Here is a 17,545-nt window from a genome sequence, read left to right on the forward strand (position 1 = left end):
GTACAATACCCGTGAAAATATCGTCCTTATCAGATATGAACAAGTAAAGTTACCATTTGACTTGGATATCCATGGAATTCCCGAGCTATTTTGGGCGCAAAGCATAACAATATTAGGTTTTATATTGACCAATTAGCCACAAGCGAAGCCCTCGCGCAAGCAAGCTCACTGACATCTCGTTACAACAAAACAACATATATAAGAGTTTTGATTCCTACAATCTACAAGACCCCAGGAAGGAAAGTGAATAATAGGAATAGGTATCATAAAGGCATTAAAGATATAAAGATCACTCCGCATCTAGAGGCGCAACAGGCGCTTGATCATCAACCTGAATTCCGCCTCTCTTCTTCTCATTGCTATCCCAGAACGGCAACTTCCAACCACCCTCATTTTCAGGCGTAGCAAGCCACAGACGCATGAGATGACGACGGGGGAGGGGAGGAGCATGATCAGTGTACGCAGTGCGGGCGTGCAGGATATGCGCATTGGACAAGAACTGGATATCGCCAATATCGAGAATCATGTGCAGCGAGAGACGTTGGCAGGTTTCTTCAAGAACCTGCAAGGCCTCGTTCTGTTCTGGGGACAGCGGGGGGATGATTCCTGCGTCACTGAAGCGGCCGAGGGAACGGACGTAGTATGGGTCCCATCTGGGTTTGTTGGTTAGCTACATGCATGCAGATGTGGAGGGGTGTTGTATTGTGGGAGAAATGGAAACTCACTTTGTGTAGACACGACCGTTCTCGCCGCGCTCTAGGTAAACAACGCTAGTACGGATGAACTCCTCCTGGCCCTTACTCGTCTCGCCCTTGCGATCGAAGTACCAGATTGGCTCGGTGAGGGTTTTGAGGACATCCGGGCGCTCGATGGCGAGGGTATTGTAGACATTGTGAGAAGAGACGAGGTCTGATTCGCCACCTTCGAGGGCTTTAGTGATACAGAGGAGGCCGACGATGTCTGAGTCGTCGGCATGGAAGTATTGGCGGGCATTGGTGCGGTAGATGCGAACTTTGTCAATTTGGGTTGAGTCCTCGCCGAGATCTTTGACGTGGCCGAGGACGTGGCCGCGGCTGTTTTGGCTGACGAAGTAGCCTAGGTATGTGCCGAGGCCCATATAGGCTACTGCGGACTTGTGGTTACCCCATTTTTGGACGGGGAAGCCCTTGAACAGGATGAAGCCTTTGCCGTCGATTAGATCGGCGCGCAGGGTGTGGAGGTAGCTGGCGAGGTGGGGAAGAATGAAGTTGCTCTGATTTGGTTAGTTTTGCTTTATATATATATGGAGCTGCGAGACTCACTTTAGAGATTCCAGTAAGCGGAGTCTTAGATGCGAGGAAGGCATCTGCCGCTGTGCTGAGCTCGGCGATTTGATCATCACTGAAGACGTGTGTCCATTTCTCCGGGTTCTCACGGTATTCCTCGGGGTTCCAGACGGTTGGGCCGGTTATTTGCTTGGGAAACTTTTCAAAGGGGACAATGTGGTCGTAAAGTGGGTTATGTTGACCCGTTGTCTTCAGACCATCTGGGAACAGGTTGATGTCGATAGGACCTGTAAGGTTGTGGGGGGCTGTGGGGAGAGTAGCAGTAGCTGCGGGAGCCATGGTGAATATACTTTTAAGGCCAAGAGAGTAAATCGCAGAGAAAAGAAGTTAATAGTTTGATGTGAGAAATGAAAGGGAATGGGGTGTATTTATAGTTCGATGCATTGCAACCATCCCAAGATTATCAAGAACAAGGATTATCAGATGTCGTCTTTCTCTGAGGAATGAAGTGGATTGAATGGCGTGCGAGGTCCACAAGATGCAAAAAGGTACAATTGTACAATATAGTCACTACAGCATAGTAAATGTCAAGTCGATAATTAGTTGAAAGGTCATCTTCTGATTGGAGCCTTAGACTCGACAATGGCGCAATTTGCGGGGTGCGATGTTGTGATAGCCAAACATCACAAATTGTGAAATTAGTACGATTGTATGCATATGTAGAGTATGTTAGGGCGATATCTGTATGATCTAGAAAAGACCAAATAAAATCGTAGTCGAATTAGTACAATGTGAACATCTAGGTAGAGATAAATGTATAGAAGAACATCGTGAACAAGCACACAAAGTATACAATGTCTAATGGCGACCCTCGATAATATCAAGTCAAACAATCTCGGCCGATAAACATCCCCAGTGTACTAAAAGTAGACAAAGTAGTCGATCGTACCGGCTGCCATTCGTGCATATGAACCGGCTCATCGGGTTAAACCTGCAACCCGACTAACATTTCCCTTTAGGGAAGGTGGATGAGAGATCTTCTGGAGCCTATCTATACAGTTGATCAATATTAGAGAATGAAAAAAAAAAAATCACTCAGATCCTGTCGGGCGAGAAACATCCTCAATTTTGTCTCGATTTTTATGCATATTCACATGAATGCATAGTTTAAAATTTCGTTGGTTTATTCACGAGAATATACCACCTTGCCTATAACCATGGAATGTTTCAACTTATACGACCCAACAAAAACCATGTTTACAAGCCTGCTATTGACAGCACACTCGCTACCAATGAACCCTTTCTAGATGCTCAGCTATGTTGTGCTTGCAGTTGAATGACCTATCGCAGGAAAGGCACTCGAACGAGCCTGGAGCAATATGTTGCATGTCGATATGACGCAACAGTGCTGGCTTGCCCGAGAATGAATCACGGTTTACAGCCCTTCCAATGACATATGTGAGGGCCATGGGTCTTTCTACGATGAGACAACTGTTGATTCTTTTTTTTAATTCAAAAAAAGCACAGTTGTGGCTCACTTTTGCTTCTGCCGGCATGTTCGGCTATGACTATCTGATGACTTCCCCTCCCATAGTTCTTGCTAACGGCGTTGGACTGAGAGACCTCTTGTTGAGGACAATGGCCTGTCGATGACTTAGGACAGTTGGTGTCAGGTTTGGGGCCTCGACAACAAGGTTTTCATCGACCGGGACAGGGCTGTGGTGATCGACTCACAGGGGATCACTCGAGGTAATTGGAGCGGAGGAAACAGCAAACCCAGGATCAATACATACACCTCGAGCCTACTTGGGGTGATTGTATAGAGCATGGCCTGTTTAGAACATGTGTGATAGAGGTAAGGTACTGAGCAGGCCCCTGTCGGAATCACTTTGAGGATGCTAACGGGTCATAATTTCATGCATTTCAGACACCGTCCAGTCTTCAAAGTAGGTGTTGGTGATGCAAGTACACGACATAGTCGAAAACTATAAAATGCTTGGTAGAGATCATAGAGAAGGGGAGTGTCACCACATTCGCTCCAGGGCTGTTGCGATGTATCTGACCTGGTATGAAACTGATTTGATAAACTGTATGGCGGTTATGTATATACATCTTTGACGTGAGCTGGACCCAGTATCGACCTAAATGATCGCCTGGGATCTCAAGTACGTCTAAGCAATCAACAAGTCAAGTTTGATGTGAGCGAATCATGGTGAGTCTACCACGGGGTATATCATTACATTACTCTTGCTGATTGGTTAAACAGGCGCCCGGCGTTGGGCTTTTGCAAGAATCGGCTACTGGCAGTGTCATTCTCACGCTCACTCCGAATGAACCGAACTGCTAGGGGCCAAACTGCGCCACAATTTCTCTTTCAAAGCGCTTCACTTACACCGGTCCTCTGCATGGTTGGTTTTCCTAATCAAGCTCCGAGTCCATGATTTTCTATTGGTTATCAATTACAAAACGAGGGAGAGTCGTCATCCCCTCTCCATGACCCTTCCTAAGGCAAAGTCTGTCTAAGGGCTCTAATTGAGGAATTTTGAGCCTCATTTTCATTTCATTCGACTGTCGTCTAAGCTGTAGATGATCCTGGGTGAGTTTTGATTTATAAACCATCTAGACAAAAGAAGAAACAGGCTAACGGCACGGTTGAAGGGTAAATCGGGTCAACAGTAGCAGCTTTTTCTTACATCGAGCTATTCTGGTCATTTAGCATGATTTGCACGGATTAGGTGCCTTGTCCTACGGTACTAGTAGAAAAATAGTAAGACCTGGCGTGTGGTAGGAGGAGCTTTCACGCGTGAAACCATGCTCGGTAAAATCTTGAGGCAAATCCATAATTGTATACTTTGAGGTCGTTGCATCGTTCTTGTACTTTCTTCAATCTTGCTACTTCGTATCAAACTTTCCAAAAGGAACCCATACACATGTTTTTGTTCCTGAGTCAAATGCTCACCAGCCACATCCAACGTCTCTACAGACAGGGATTTGATTTCCTATTCGGGATCCTGAACCCCACTTCGATTACTCACAGAAATCCTCATCAGGTATGAACATGCGAGCGCCAACTGTATGTTTCATCATTTAAGAAACAGATATTGTTTCTGTGATACCTGCATACTCCATCAACCACATGGCGCAACAAAAGATCCACGTGGCCGCGCTAGATGCAGACATACCCTGCCTATCTGTATACAAAGAGCGAGGTCTATACAGCTCGCAATTCCGAACATTGCTGCAAAATGCAGCCCAGCGGCTGAACGAAGCCACAGATCAACCACAGAATGGACCGATATCTGTGCATGTTACAGCCTTTGACGCCGTAGGCGGATCTTTGCCACCTCTCGAAACTCTACGAAACCACCAGTCAAACCCTCACGCCGGACCAGTAGGCCCTATCGACGCGGTCCTAATTACGGGCTCCGGGTTCTCAGCATACGAGGACCTTCCCTGGATCCATCAACTGAAATATTTCATCCAAACAGTCTACACGCACTACCCAGACGTGAAGATCTTCGGCTCCTGCTTCGGACACCAGATCATAGCCCAAGCATTACTTTCCAGCAAAGGTGTAACTCCAGAGTCAACATACCACGTCGAGCACTCACCTACCGGATATGAAATGGGCATCCAGCCCATAATCCTCAACCCGGCGTTCACGGCGCTGTTCCCACCTCTAGCACGCGCGAACCCATTCCGGATCCAGCTCATCCATGGCGATGTAGTTGTTCCTACGCCTGCAGCCCTTGCTGCGGGGGAAATTTCCCTCCCTGCACCATGGATGAATATCGGTAGTAGTGCGCAGTGCGCCATTCAGGGATTGTACAATCCAGGCCGGGTGCTGGCGTACCAGGGTCATTTTGAGTTTGATACTTTTGTCAACAGTGAGCTTATGGTTGAGTTTGGACGGCGGGCGAATTGGCCTGCTGGGGATGTTGCTTCTTATATGGAGCAGATTAATCGGTCATTTGTGCCTGGGAAAGAGGATGATGATGACGCTAAGGCTGCTGCTGAGGCGGTTTTGCTTTTCTTTGTTGGTTCCGATCGGGTCGTTAGTAATGGGTTGATGACGCCTCCACTGGTATAGTGATATTTTGGATATACGTTGTATGATTAATTTGGAGAATGCTTGTTAGTGTCAGTGTCGTGCCTAAAGATTTTGTTTCCAGGCTGTTTTCTGGCCGATTTATGGGTATGACGTTGTCTTAGTTGAATCCCTTGGAGGAGCGGTAAGGGTTCTAGGTTGAGGTTACGAAGCCTCGAATATGGGCTCTCAGCCACCCCTGGTGGCGACAAACTTGGTTGCCTTGGACCCTGCATGGGATGCAGCTGGTATGCTGGTCTGCAGGGATGCGGTCTAGATATAGAAATAGAATCACGAGTTCATGCAGAGCAGGTGAGCATTAAATGACATTGTAAGTCAAAGGGAGCTAGAGGTACCCAGGTATTGAAATTAGGTGTGTGCGCAAAGCTCTCCATAAAGTGGAGCGTGACCTGGCACTTGTAGATAACGTACGATAACAGAACATCCAGCTATACAAGGATACAGATGTTGTACATAGACACTAAGTGTAAGCTATATTAGTCTAGTACTATCAGATTATTACAATGTTGTAGCACGTAAGTATTTCGAGTACTACAAGCACACATACATAATGTGCCCAAAACCAAAAATCTCAGACTTTTCGGTGATCCCCCTGCACGGCCAACCATAAGCGGGATGGCGTGGGACTCTGACCAATGAGAGTAAAGATATTTGGCGAATCGGTGGGGGGCTCAAACTAGTTAACCAATCAGACTGCTTTGAGATGCTCTTCGGCATGTGTCGGTTATACAGTTGTTTCAAAGTATTGTTGTATTGGGGTATTGCTGTATCGAAGTATTGGGGTATTGTACTGTAAAAATCAAGCTCGTGCCTTGAATTGATTAGAGTTAGAAACGGGCCAGATCGGAGTGAAGCTCTCACTTGTTTGCATAAGCCCAGAACACAAGATGCTATATATAACTACCTGTAAAGAGTAAGCTGATTTGAGTCAACTCGTCAGTTGTTCATCTTGTCTTAATACATATTTATAACCGCTGTGAAAAAGGCATCGTTGCTTATCTCAATTTAGGTAGTTTCACAAGCTATAAAATTAGAGATAAAATACGGATAAAATACGTGGCGCTAGGTTTGCCACCCGGAGCTCGCCTCCTTCGCCAGCTTCTGGAATCTTTGAGCTCTGGGGAGAGCTTTGGAGGGGCCGCTGATAGCGCCTATCGTGTCCTTTTTTTTTTTTTTCCTCTTTCCCACTTTAAAGCTCAAAGTATTTCTTGACTTGACCTATGTCTTAGATTTAAATAATCAAAATAAAAATTAAAGATCAAACAAAAAAGAAGAGAAATGAACATATCCCAAAGCCTAAATAGTCAAGCTCGGTGTCCCACCGGGCTTTCCGAAGAGCCGTGCTCATTCGGTTGTATTTGATTGAATACCAGTCTATACCAGCCCATACCGTATTGCTCCTTTTTTTTCCTTTTCTTTTTTTCCATCCTTTGTTCTTTTCTACAATACCTTGAGCTAGTTAAAATACCTATAGATGTAACTAACATATAAAAAGAAAGAGAAACAAAACGATACACATGTAGACAATTCCCTTTGATAACGTGGAACATTCCAAGATCTTTAAAGAACAATGCATGCCCCTCTTTTTGGTTATCGATACTTGATAGAGCCACATACATATGTACTAAATTACATGTAGATAGTTACATACGATAATTTAAGGTAGGCAAAAAGAAAAAGACCTTTACAATATTATAGAAATAAAATACAAAAATGAAAAGAAAAAAAAAATAGAATAGCTTAGGGGCCAAAAGGAGTTCAGGCGAATGGTGTAATTACCCGTAATACCACTGACTTTCACCCACAACTGCGGAGTGATCCTCGAAGTAGGTATGATCCCTTTTCTCTTTTTGATTCTTTTTCCTTAGAACAACGTTGGAAAGTCCTTCACATAAACCCTGTCTTATGTTCGGGTGACCTCTTTGTCGCCCTCCTTTCTCTTATCTTGACTCTCATCTTCCTAGATATCGGATGACCTACATGCACCATGCCTCCCCGAAGCTCACTGACCAGCTCCTTCTCGGTGACTGATGCCAACAACGAAGTGGTCTGTCCCTTGAAGAATAACGATGGTTCCAATTGTCGCAAAAGATGCTTAGGCGTAAGTTTTTGCCCTAAACTTCCAATCCTCTCCATCCCCCACCTATGACTCTTCGAGTAGCTTGCGCAGCTCGATCCGTGCTACTCTGAATTACAACTAATCCGGTTGGTGCTTCAGGAAAAACGCTATCGCTCTATGCAGGAGCATATTCGACGTGCGCACCCGAACCACTACATCCCGAAGCTCCCGGCCACCGAGGAGAGCTTCTTGATGATGGTGAACACCCCACTAGAACAACGAGTCCAGCTATCTCCCCCAGAACCTCCTCAACCGAGGAGACCCCATGGTCAGTTTTTCCTTTTCCCCTTCCTTTTCACTTTTTATCCCCACCCGAACAGGGATACTGACGGCTACCGACAGATGTGGCGCCGGAAAGAGAGATCTATGTTGCGGATGGCTCCCCGGCCACCCCTCGAGCTCTCGATGAACCCCACCCAGCTGCGGCCACTGCAGCAGTTGCGCTGGCACAATTACACCACCACCGCCTGGCCTCGGATTGGGATACAGACATGGTTTGTCTTTCTGGGCTGTTTGGTGGGCTTTCGGCTCTTAATCTCCCCGATACTGACCCGCATTTCCCCAGGAAACCCATTCTGACACCGACTTGAGCCACCCACACATGCGCTCGACCATCGAACTTCCCCCACTTCGCGATCATTTCAAGGAGGAATCTCTTCCCCCATTTGCCCGGCCCCGCGAGCTTCTTCCATCTATTCTTAACCACTCGCCACCCGGTCGCTCATCTACATTACCACCAATCCAGCGCCGAGACAAATTTTCCCGCCCGCGCAAATCCTCAATCACCCAATCTGCTCGGAAACCCAAGCAGGATCGGCCTAGAACAAAGGAATTTGGACGGAGACCAAGCCTTGGCGACCGCAAGGCCCTGTCAGCGGAGCCGCAAACTGCGGCTTGGGCGCAAGGCAAGCGCTGGGAGGATTTGATCGAAGCCGCGACGTCTGCGACCGAAGCGGACGATGAGCACTACTCAGAGGTGAGTTTGCGATACAATTGTGATCTGGTCCATACGCTGATTGTGCAAATTCTTAGGCTGGCCGGTCGCCCACGATTGCCCCACTACTCTCCAACGTGACGTCTGCTCCATCTGGTGTGAAAAATCGGTCTTCGCTACCACCCGCCTTCCAATCCACAGGACTGCCTCCCATTTCTTCACACCGGCCATTCCCACCGCATGCCTACGCCGCTTCGCCCTTGCACAAAGCATTGACCCCACCACCGTACGAGAATCACCGCGCCCGTGACAGCGACCTGGAACCATTCCCATCGATTGAATCGTCGCTCGATTCCATGTCATCAGCATCCGGCACCGGCAGAAATTTCGCATCATCAATTTCCGGAATTGCGCCGTCCATAAATTCCGATTCTAGCCCAGTCATGAATCTCATTCCATCCGTTTCTCAGCGCCAACATCACCGGTTCTCGAATCCCACACCAGCGTCATTCCGCAACAAAGAAGTGCAGGTGTTTTGCGCCAACTGCAAACGAGCCTCCGCGCTGAATGAGTGCTATGCATGTACAGAGTGCATCTGTGGAGTTTGCCGCGAGTGTGTGGGCATGTTTATCTCGAGTCCGCCCGCTTCCTACCGAACCCCCGGCAATGGGCTATTAAACCATGCACCGCAGGGGCCGACAAGTTACCCAGGCCCTCGCGGATGTCCGCGATGTCGAACAGTGGGTGGGAAGTGGAAGGCTTTCCAAATTGACATTAAGTGAACGACCTCAAGACCGCCTGCATTTTTGGCTTTACGCATTTTACGACTGATGTTGGATACACGTTCATTTTTATACTGTTATTTATTGTTATCTCGACCCTTTTTTTTTATCTATTTTCCATCTTGCTGCGACATGGCAAGATTCATGATCCAGAGGTTTCAGGAGTTGCTCTTCCACTCAGACCCGGTCTTTTCGGTGCAGGATTCCGACAGCCAACAAAAAACCGAAGAAGCTGGTCTTTTTTGCACATTATATTCAAGGGTCTATTTTTTCTCTCTTTCAGCATTTTAGGGTTCACGCGGACATGTCTTTCGTCATGAGGTATATGCTGTTTCTTTTCCTTTTTTGATCTTTACATGACACGAACTGTACTGCAATGGTTTCATTTATATTGTTTATAGAAGAGAGCCGCTTCAAGGGGAGCTTGGCTGCCAATCCAGGTCTCACAATTGATTTATATAACTGCAAATTTACTCATCCCAGATGATACTGCTCAATCCCTCCGCGGACCCAACCTTTCCAGGCTCACCAACCTGTAGAACAGCAACTTCATCCCCTAGGTTCCCAGTCTGTCGATCCCGAAGCACAATCGCAACTGTCGCCGAAGCCTGGTCCCCAATCGCAACCAAATTTCCGGCTCGATTGATCACAAAAGTCCGTGGCACCTTGCCAAACGCAGAGGAGGAGTTTCGCACCTTCACTGACCCATCCTTAGGCGACCGATCAAGCACAACCATTGAATCATTTGGCTTGTATCCCTGGTCTGTACGAACCGAAACATACAGCGCATTGCCAATGCGCTTGATACCAGCCGGTGTCGCACCGTCAGGCATCACACCCTTAGGATACGGAACAATCGTCTGTTTCTTCTCAAGCGACAAACACCCAGACCGAGAATACGAAACATCATACACCATCATCGTACCTCCGATCTCGTTAACAACGTAAAGCATCGTCTTGCCGACAGCCGCAAGCTTACGCTGGTGCGTGGCGCCCTCAGACGTCCGGTCAGTACCATCTGTCCAGAAGACGCCGTGGCGCGGTCCACTGCCGAACGTGACATTCGTGCTGGGGCACTCATCCAACTTGCCCGAGTCCCCGTTGATGGAGTACACGCGCAGGAGGTCCGCACCTAGATCGGGGCTCACGATAAACGAGCCAGTCGGGTCCAAGAAGACCTCGTGGGGGTGTGGTGAGTCTTGCTGCGCGACTTTGCCTGGGTGGGTCATGTTGAAGTGGAATTCTTGTAGAGCTGGTTGGTTATTCTCGATAGGCAGTGCGAAGGTCGAGACGGCCGAGCCCTCACTGTAGAACATATTAGCATAGACCTAGACAAACAAGATAGACCAGTGGGAACATACTAATGCGCAATCGCGAGATACTTCTTGCCCTCGTCCGCTTCGTAAATGACACTATTCACACCACCGCCGACAGTATCGGTAACTGCGACCTCTTGGAGTCGACCATCCGGCGCAGCACGTAGCGCCGTCAACGTGCCGTGCGTGGATGGATCATTCGTCCCATCTTCATTGGAACAATAGACCGTGCGTGTCTTCGCGTCAAGTGTTAGCCAGCTCGGCATGGCGCCACATGTCTTGAGGGTTTGTTTGATGGCGAGATCGGTGCCGTTTAGTTCTAGAGTGTAGACATTTCCGTTATAGTGTGTTGCCCATAGACGGGCAGAAGCTGGGGGGGTTGGTTTGGCGAGTGCTGTGGATGCCAGCGCCAGGAGAAGGGTATTGAGATGCATTTTTCTCTCTCTCGCAAATCGACGATAATGAGGAAATCGGTCCAGGATCTGATGTCGAGCAGAACGGAGTATGGGGTTGAGGGGACAAGGCGCTTGTATACAACGTAGTACGGAGTACCGGGGCACGGGAAATTGGACGCGATCCACACGCGAGTGGGATGATCAACAATATGCATTGCGACCTCGCAGCGTCATTGCTCCGGGCCCGCGTTGGAATGGATCGTCGTGCCGTTGAGGGGGTTGGGGGAAAGGGGTTAACTACTCCGTCGCATCGTGTGCGATCTGTATATTGTTTTGGGCGCTAATGTGCATATATTAGGGTGGGAACTATATTGCCCTGCATGTTTCAGCTTATTATTAAATGAACTTGAAACTTCGAGGTTGGGATTGGGGTTGGAATAAAAGATGATATATCACTCCCCGGAAGGTGCTTAGGGCTGCAGGGGTGGCATTCTCAAACAGAACAGGTCAGGGCTTCGTTATGTCCTCGGTTTCTGTACAACCTTCAGTTTCAAACGACTCAACTCCGCGTTATCGGATACAACACTCTGCTTGCGATCCACTACGACCCCACAATTAGCGTGGGGGCGTCGGGTATTCGTCGGCATTATTGGGGACACTGAGGTCATATCATTGATCTATACGACATTCTATCTCTAAACAAGAGTCAGGCCGTATAACAAGTATCATTGCGTAAAAGCTCCTCTTGACTCCGTCCTCCAATGACACAGAGTAAAGACTACCACCAATATCAGTAATATAGACAATATCGTTCTGGGCGTGGAATTATGGGCACAAGTAATGCATCAATCAAACCTCGAAAATTAAAAGAAATTGGTGCTATGGAGGAATTTCCTGTGCAATAAGGTAGCCCACGTATCAGGAAGCCGGTGATTTTGGAACCCACTGCATCGTCCATCGACTCGGATTTAGCATGGAAACAGCATGGAAACAACCTAGAGCTACGTGAAATGGGTACATGTTAAAAGGAAGCTCGATCCGCTGTTCTGAATATTCCCAGCAAGAATTTACAGTCATTGAGTGCTTGCATGCTATGTCAATGTCTACTCGATGTCTGGGATGACCGACACTAGCTCCGGATTTAGACAGCAATCGCGGGTCTATGGAACTACTCGTTCTTAATTATTGTATTTTCCTCTCCATTTGTGGGTAGTATCTAGTATGTTGAAGCTTGTAGTGGCATGAAGAACTTGTATTTATTCATGGATTCTTGAGAATAGGGCTATCAGGAAGATTTTCCTTGTCGCGTTGTCATTATCCCTGCTTTTATATGTTCTTCTAGAAACATATATCGGAATTTGGAACGATAATATTCCCATCAGCAACGAGGACGCCCGTTCCAGATATCATGATGCTAGCTGAGCCTTCTTCGTTCGGCTCAATGCTCAGCTTCATCAAACATTTCCTTCCAGTCTGCACGCCCTGAATAACTTCAATATTGTATGTTCCGTTCTCCGCTGACCCAACTGCATGATTAGCCCACATATACGCAGCCAGAGGCCCAGCAGCTGACCCTGTAGCTGGGTCTTCCATCGACATTCCGGGGCTGAAGAATCGGGCCTCGAATCTGGGGATCTGTGATGGCGAGTCATGACCAGCAGAAGTGAAAACATAAATACCACTATTGTGGCTTTCTGTGCTGGCAAGCTCTTTTGAAATAACTTCCTTGTCGGCAAATTTGACTTTTCGGAGGACTTCCTGAGTACGGACGGGAACTAGAAGATGTCGGGCAGGCGAGGTGGTGACCACCATTGGTTGATCAAGTTCGACTCCTGATATATTTAATCCGATGTCAGAAGCATTGAGTCCAATAGATCCAGCAAGGGAATCGAGATTGGTATGTTTGCTCATGAACTGCGGGTTCCCCTGGCGCATTGAAATGACAAGATCTTCTGCATTTGATCCTGATACCTCAACGGAGAGAATATCGCTACCAAGTTGTTGATAATAGGTGTTTCCACCTTGAGACCCATCAAAAATGCTTCCTAAGAGCCCCGAATGTGCAATCCACCACCAAGCACCGAGCGAATTATGACCTGCCCCAAAGACTTCTTCTCCATTGGGGAGAAATGATCGCAGTCGCCAGGTGGCTTTGGGGTCTGTTGGTGGATAGATGAAGGTTGTTTCGGATAGATTAAATTGTCTTGCTATCAGTCTCATCTGAGTATCGGTGAGAGATGAGGATGTGGTGTCTACCACTGCAAGAGGGTTTCCTTGATAGGCAGTTGAAGAGAAAACATCGATGACACAGTAGCGAACCGTAGACATAATTTGACTGCAATGAATAGAATGAAGTACGACTTCACTTTGAGGGAAACTTGAAGGTCTTTTGAAGGTATAAATCATCTGCAGGACTAGGATTTAAAGCATCTCGTATTTGATCACATTCTCCCGTCTTATAGGACCCCGCTCTATCCTATACGAATATTTCCCGTGTTTCACTGGCTAAAACTCATTGTAGCCCTTTCATTGGTTTCTTGAAATGCCTTCAGTGCATAGCAATACGGGCCAAATCACCGCATATTGGGATCGGTGTCTTGCCACAGACTGCATGTCATCGCACTCCAAAGCAGATTCCAATTAGCTGCGCCGCGCGCAGCGAAACTGCGATATGGATCTGGGTGAGTGTCTGCAATAGAATCATACCAAATCCAAAACCTTGGGTGGAGTCCAAAACTCCCAGCCACAGCCAAGCCGCTCGGGCGCCAGGGGCGTGAGCCCGTCGCTATCCATCTCATTGCAGTCAATACCGTGCTGGAGCAGCACACGCATGATCCGGCGGTGGCTCTCCTGCGGGGCGATGTGAAGCGCCGAGAGCTTGCCTGGGCTGGCATCATGCTTATTTGCTGCCATAGGACTTAACGCGCTGGCGCCGGAGGAGCTGGTGGGCGCTGAACCGTCTATAAGCGCTCTCGGTAGGGAATCTGTGTCAAGGCTGTCTGGTGCACTTCCGCGGGTGCTGTCGCTGCTGCTTATGCTTCCTAGGGAACCTGGATGCTGGCGGAAGGAATCTTGATCGCTGCCGATGACGCCATGATCAACGGATTCGGTATTAGATATGCCCGGCGACAGGCCTACGGGGAGGCTTGAAGAGCTGAGGTCCCTCAGGTTATCCACGTTTATGACATTTTGGCTGCCGATCAGTCCATTGGCATCACCCTGTAGGCAGTGGACGCCAAACCCAGGAAGCTGCTCGGGGGCTTCAGTATATTATGAGGCAGGTCTAGGGGATATGTAGACAAGAATTCGAGATTGGGGGCATTGACGGCTAGCATCGTAATTAGTGCGTCTTTGAACTTGATTGCTTCTGGGCTTGAAGAATATCTACTTTGTAGTGAGCCTCCTAATCTCAATACGCGCACAGGGAATTACACCTAAAGAAAACTGGATCTTGTCTAAGGATAGACAGGATAGATTCTCGGTCCTGATGCTTTTCAAGTCCGGCTTTTGTTAGGGCCTGTTTGAGTCTGTTGATATCTTCTGGAGAGAGGACCCGTTGAGTAACCTCAGATTCAAAGGAAGCAACACCAGAGTCTGTTTCGCCTCTAAACAACTCTAGGCGACGATAGTCTGCGAAAGAGGGGGTGGCCAAGATTTTGAGCAGCATGTCCTGGCCAGCCTGGAGCTGGTCTGTGAAATTCCGTCCTTCTCGACCGAGTTTAAATTCGTGATATTTGTGGCGATTGGAGACGTCGATAACGCTATGCATCCCACGACTTTGCCGTGACAAGGCCACAACATCATTCATAGGTGGGAGACTGTTTACAATAAGTTGTTTAAGTGCTATGAAAATAAATTGAATTGCTGTGATGCATGCTTCTACGGCCATCAATTTTCACCAAAGACAATACATAGAGTACAGACGCGCTCGCAATTAGTCTCATCAATCTACTCTATTTTGCACTACGCTTGACCTATTTTGGATATTGTTCGCCTGACCCGTATGCTTGGCAGTATCATGGTACGGTAATACATAATCAAGCGTTTGTATCGTCGTCGTACCTCGGTATGGGCCATGCAGTTTCCGAATTGCTTCCTATAAACAAACAAAACAGACCAGATCACCTAGTACCGCATATACCAACGTTCGTGAGTCGAACATTTATCTATCATGTACTATTGGGAGAATGGACTCAATTAAAATTTTTTAAATTGAGAGGGCAATTTTGCCTGACAGGTTTGTTTCTCATTGTAGCCAGCTAGAGACGCCAATTCCTACGACATCTCCTCGCCCCGAGACATTTTGATAAGCAGAAATGAAAGATTGACGAGTAAAAGACGAAGGTAGTGAACGGGAAGACAGCGGTTGTGGGACCAACCGTTGGTGTTGGTCTATCAATATTCCTGTGGCGCAGTGAACGCAGTCGCTGTGTATACAGGCCTTCTCGGATCTAGAGTGGACTTCCAAGGTTTCGGAATAGGAATCAATTGTTTTGCGCAGGCATAATTCAATCTTGCGTAGTCGGCAGGGTAGTCAGAGGGGCAAGTACGCCTTGCTTCTCGTGAATAAGCGCCTTACCATAGTTAAACCCTGCAACCACCAGTCGTCAGATGAGGCAGTGACACAGCGATTTTTGCCGCGCCAATAGTAGTATACAAGCAACCAACATCTCCTAAACAAATTGCTAGTGAGTTACAAAGCTTCATGCACCTGTGCTGCGCCGACGCGAGGTGGCAGCTGACTTTTAGTGGTATTTTCCGCTTTGGCATGACCAGCAGGAAGTCGAAATGCACCATCAATTAAATAGAAGGACAGAGGCTGCCCTTTTCTGATTTTATTTCATCGCCAATGTCATGTCTGACACTTCGGAAGCAAGCACAATGTTGGATAGGACAGAGTTGAGGAGAAGATATGAGACCGTGAGGGTTATCGAAGATAGCAAGAATAAAATCATCGAGGCATGCTTCGCATACAATGTTGCGGACCTGGACTTTACTGACTGAATTGTTTGTGTGCAGGAGCTTCTTTCGCATGTCCAAAGCCTCGAAAGGGACCTCCAACACGAGAAGAATGAATATCAAGACCAGAAGAAGCTGGTTCAGGTTTACCGGGAAGACGCCGAGAAATGCCAGTTAGAGCTGAATGAGAAGTCTCGCAAGGAGGTACGTGTGGTGATAGTTTCTTTCCATTTAATTCATTCACAAGCCCAACCTGCTACTAACATCATGAGCATAGGCGAGGTTGAAGTTTGCATTGGTACTTGTTGATGGCGACCACATGAACGTGAGTATAATGGTTTCCCGCGAACAATATTTCGATTCAAACTAAAACATCGAAGTTCAGGGACGAGTTTATTCAAGGTGGACAGAAGGGCGGTCGCTTCGCAGCGAGAGCTCTCATTAAGGCAGTTCAAGATCATGTCCGAAAGGTCGAACCTGCTGCCAGCCCCAATATCTACTACAAGATTCGGGTGTATGCAAATGTGGCTGGTCTAGCAGACACGTATCACAATAACAGCATTGTCAGTTCCAAGAATGTGCTGAACTCTTTTATCCAAGGGTTCAACATGGAAGATACACTGTGTGACTTTGTGGACGCAGGTAATGGGAAGGAATGCTCTGATGTGAAGATTGATGGTGAGATATTGCTGTCCATTGATCCGAGGGTGAAGGGTTCTCTAACATATCCTCCAGCTCTTTTCGAGCACTATTTTCTAGATATTCATTGCCAACACATCATCTTCTGTGGATCTGGGGACAACGGTTATGCCCGTGTACTGGGACCCCATCGCGGATCAGACCATATTTCATTGGTAGAGGGTCCACCATTCGCTCGTGAACTGAGAGATCTGGCATCCGACTTCGAGACAACCTCGTTCCCCGAGGTCTTTCGGTCGAAGAAGATGTCTAGAAAAGTATCACTTGGCGACACAACGGCTACTCCATTGCCTACACCGCCGCGGACGCCGACTCCAAACTACGCCTCTATAGCGAAAAGAACGCCTCCAATATCGAACGATAGCACCCCGATGACCAATACATCTACAAAAGCACTTGCAACCAGCAGTCTAAAGTTGGTCGTTTGTAAGAACGCGAATGGTCAACGTGTTGATAGCCCGTTACAATTTTCCACGAATGGAAAACTCGAGGCTCTCAAGCGTCACAGATTCTGCTACCAGTTTTACATATTGGGATCTTGCTCATGGGGAGAGACTTGCACCTACAACCATAAGCCAAGACTCGTTGAGCGAGATGTAGTTGATCTGATGTGGATCGCCCGTTTAAGTGCCTGTCCCAAAGGCTTGGAATGTGACGATCAGAGTTGTGTCACTGGTCATCGTTGTCCCCGTGAAAGTTGTACGGGAAGTGATTGCAAGTTCCCCCATGGCGTTGACACCAGAATCGTCACCCCAAATTGAGATTGTGAATTTTCTTGGCTTCAGAGTTTTACTATAAGTTTTCTTTCAACAAGGTGTCATTACATTATTTCCGCAACGCTATCTTCCTTCGGTTTACCTGAGGTATCTTCTCCTTTTAAGCAAAAATCTTGAGTAATCCAATCCCATAAGTGAGTGAGGTTCCGAAGAGTTAGGTTCACAACCATATCCGGTAAATTACAAAGCCAC

At 47.5% G+C, this 17,545-nt stretch overlaps 7 protein-coding genes across 7 annotated transcripts; 3 read left to right on the plus strand and 4 right to left on the minus strand.

The window, feature by feature from the left end:
- Window positions 1–289: 289 nt before the first annotated feature.
- On the minus strand, window positions 290–1,604 carry N7529_004462 (TauD/TfdA family dioxygenase; the record flags this gene model as incomplete). The annotated part of the gene is made up of 3 exons (XM_057239989.1): window positions 290–653; window positions 726–1,252; window positions 1,302–1,604. The coding sequence occupies 3 exons, from the start codon at window positions 1,602–1,604 to the stop codon at window positions 290–292; spliced, it is 1,194 nt and encodes a 397-aa protein (XP_057099284.1).
- A 2,797-nt stretch (window positions 1,605–4,401) lies between these two features.
- N7529_004463 (type 1 glutamine amidotransferase) lies at window positions 4,402–5,355 on the plus strand (the record flags this gene model as incomplete). Its single annotated transcript, XM_057239990.1, has 1 exon — window positions 4,402–5,355. One exon carries the CDS (start codon window positions 4,402–4,404, stop codon window positions 5,353–5,355), a length of 954 nt encoding a protein of 317 aa, XP_057099285.1.
- Window positions 5,356–7,360: 2,005 nt separating this feature from the next.
- rfeD (uncharacterized protein) lies at window positions 7,361–9,208 on the plus strand (the record flags this gene model as incomplete). The annotated part of the gene is made up of 5 exons (XM_057239991.1): window positions 7,361–7,474; window positions 7,535–7,760; window positions 7,835–7,986; window positions 8,058–8,468; window positions 8,525–9,208. The coding sequence occupies 5 exons, from the start codon at window positions 7,361–7,363 to the stop codon at window positions 9,206–9,208; spliced, it is 1,587 nt and encodes a 528-aa protein (XP_057099286.1).
- A 470-nt stretch (window positions 9,209–9,678) lies between these two features.
- On the minus strand, window positions 9,679–10,958 carry N7529_004465 (lactonase family protein; the record flags this gene model as incomplete). Its single annotated transcript, XM_057239992.1, has 2 exons — window positions 9,679–10,513; window positions 10,570–10,958. 2 exons carry the CDS (start codon window positions 10,956–10,958, stop codon window positions 9,679–9,681), a joined length of 1,224 nt encoding a protein of 407 aa, XP_057099287.1.
- Window positions 10,959–12,257: 1,299 nt separating this feature from the next.
- Window positions 12,258–13,247, minus strand: N7529_004466 (PhzF family phenazine biosynthesis protein; the record flags this gene model as incomplete). Its single annotated transcript, XM_057239993.1, has 1 exon — window positions 12,258–13,247. One exon carries the CDS (start codon window positions 13,245–13,247, stop codon window positions 12,258–12,260), a length of 990 nt encoding a protein of 329 aa, XP_057099288.1.
- A 372-nt stretch (window positions 13,248–13,619) lies between these two features.
- On the minus strand, window positions 13,620–14,727 carry N7529_004467 (ankyrin repeat domain-containing protein; the record flags this gene model as incomplete). The annotated part of the gene is made up of 2 exons (XM_057239994.1): window positions 13,620–14,179; window positions 14,352–14,727. 2 exons carry the CDS (start codon window positions 14,725–14,727, stop codon window positions 13,620–13,622), a joined length of 936 nt encoding a protein of 311 aa, XP_057099289.1.
- Window positions 14,728–15,800: 1,073 nt separating this feature from the next.
- Window positions 15,801–17,338, plus strand: N7529_004468 (CCCH zinc finger DNA binding protein; the record flags this gene model as incomplete). Its single annotated transcript, XM_057239995.1, has 4 exons — window positions 15,801–15,896; window positions 15,939–16,082; window positions 16,156–16,203; window positions 16,259–17,338. 4 exons carry the CDS (start codon window positions 15,801–15,803, stop codon window positions 17,336–17,338), a joined length of 1,368 nt encoding a protein of 455 aa, XP_057099290.1.
- Window positions 17,339–17,545: the final 207 nt, after the last annotated feature.

The sequence above is a fragment of the Penicillium soppii genome (assembly GCF_028829465.1).
Source record: "Penicillium soppii strain IBT 18220 chromosome Unknown utg000004l, whole genome shotgun sequence".
NCBI classification, from domain to species: Eukaryota; Fungi; Ascomycota; class Eurotiomycetes; order Eurotiales; family Aspergillaceae; genus Penicillium; species Penicillium soppii.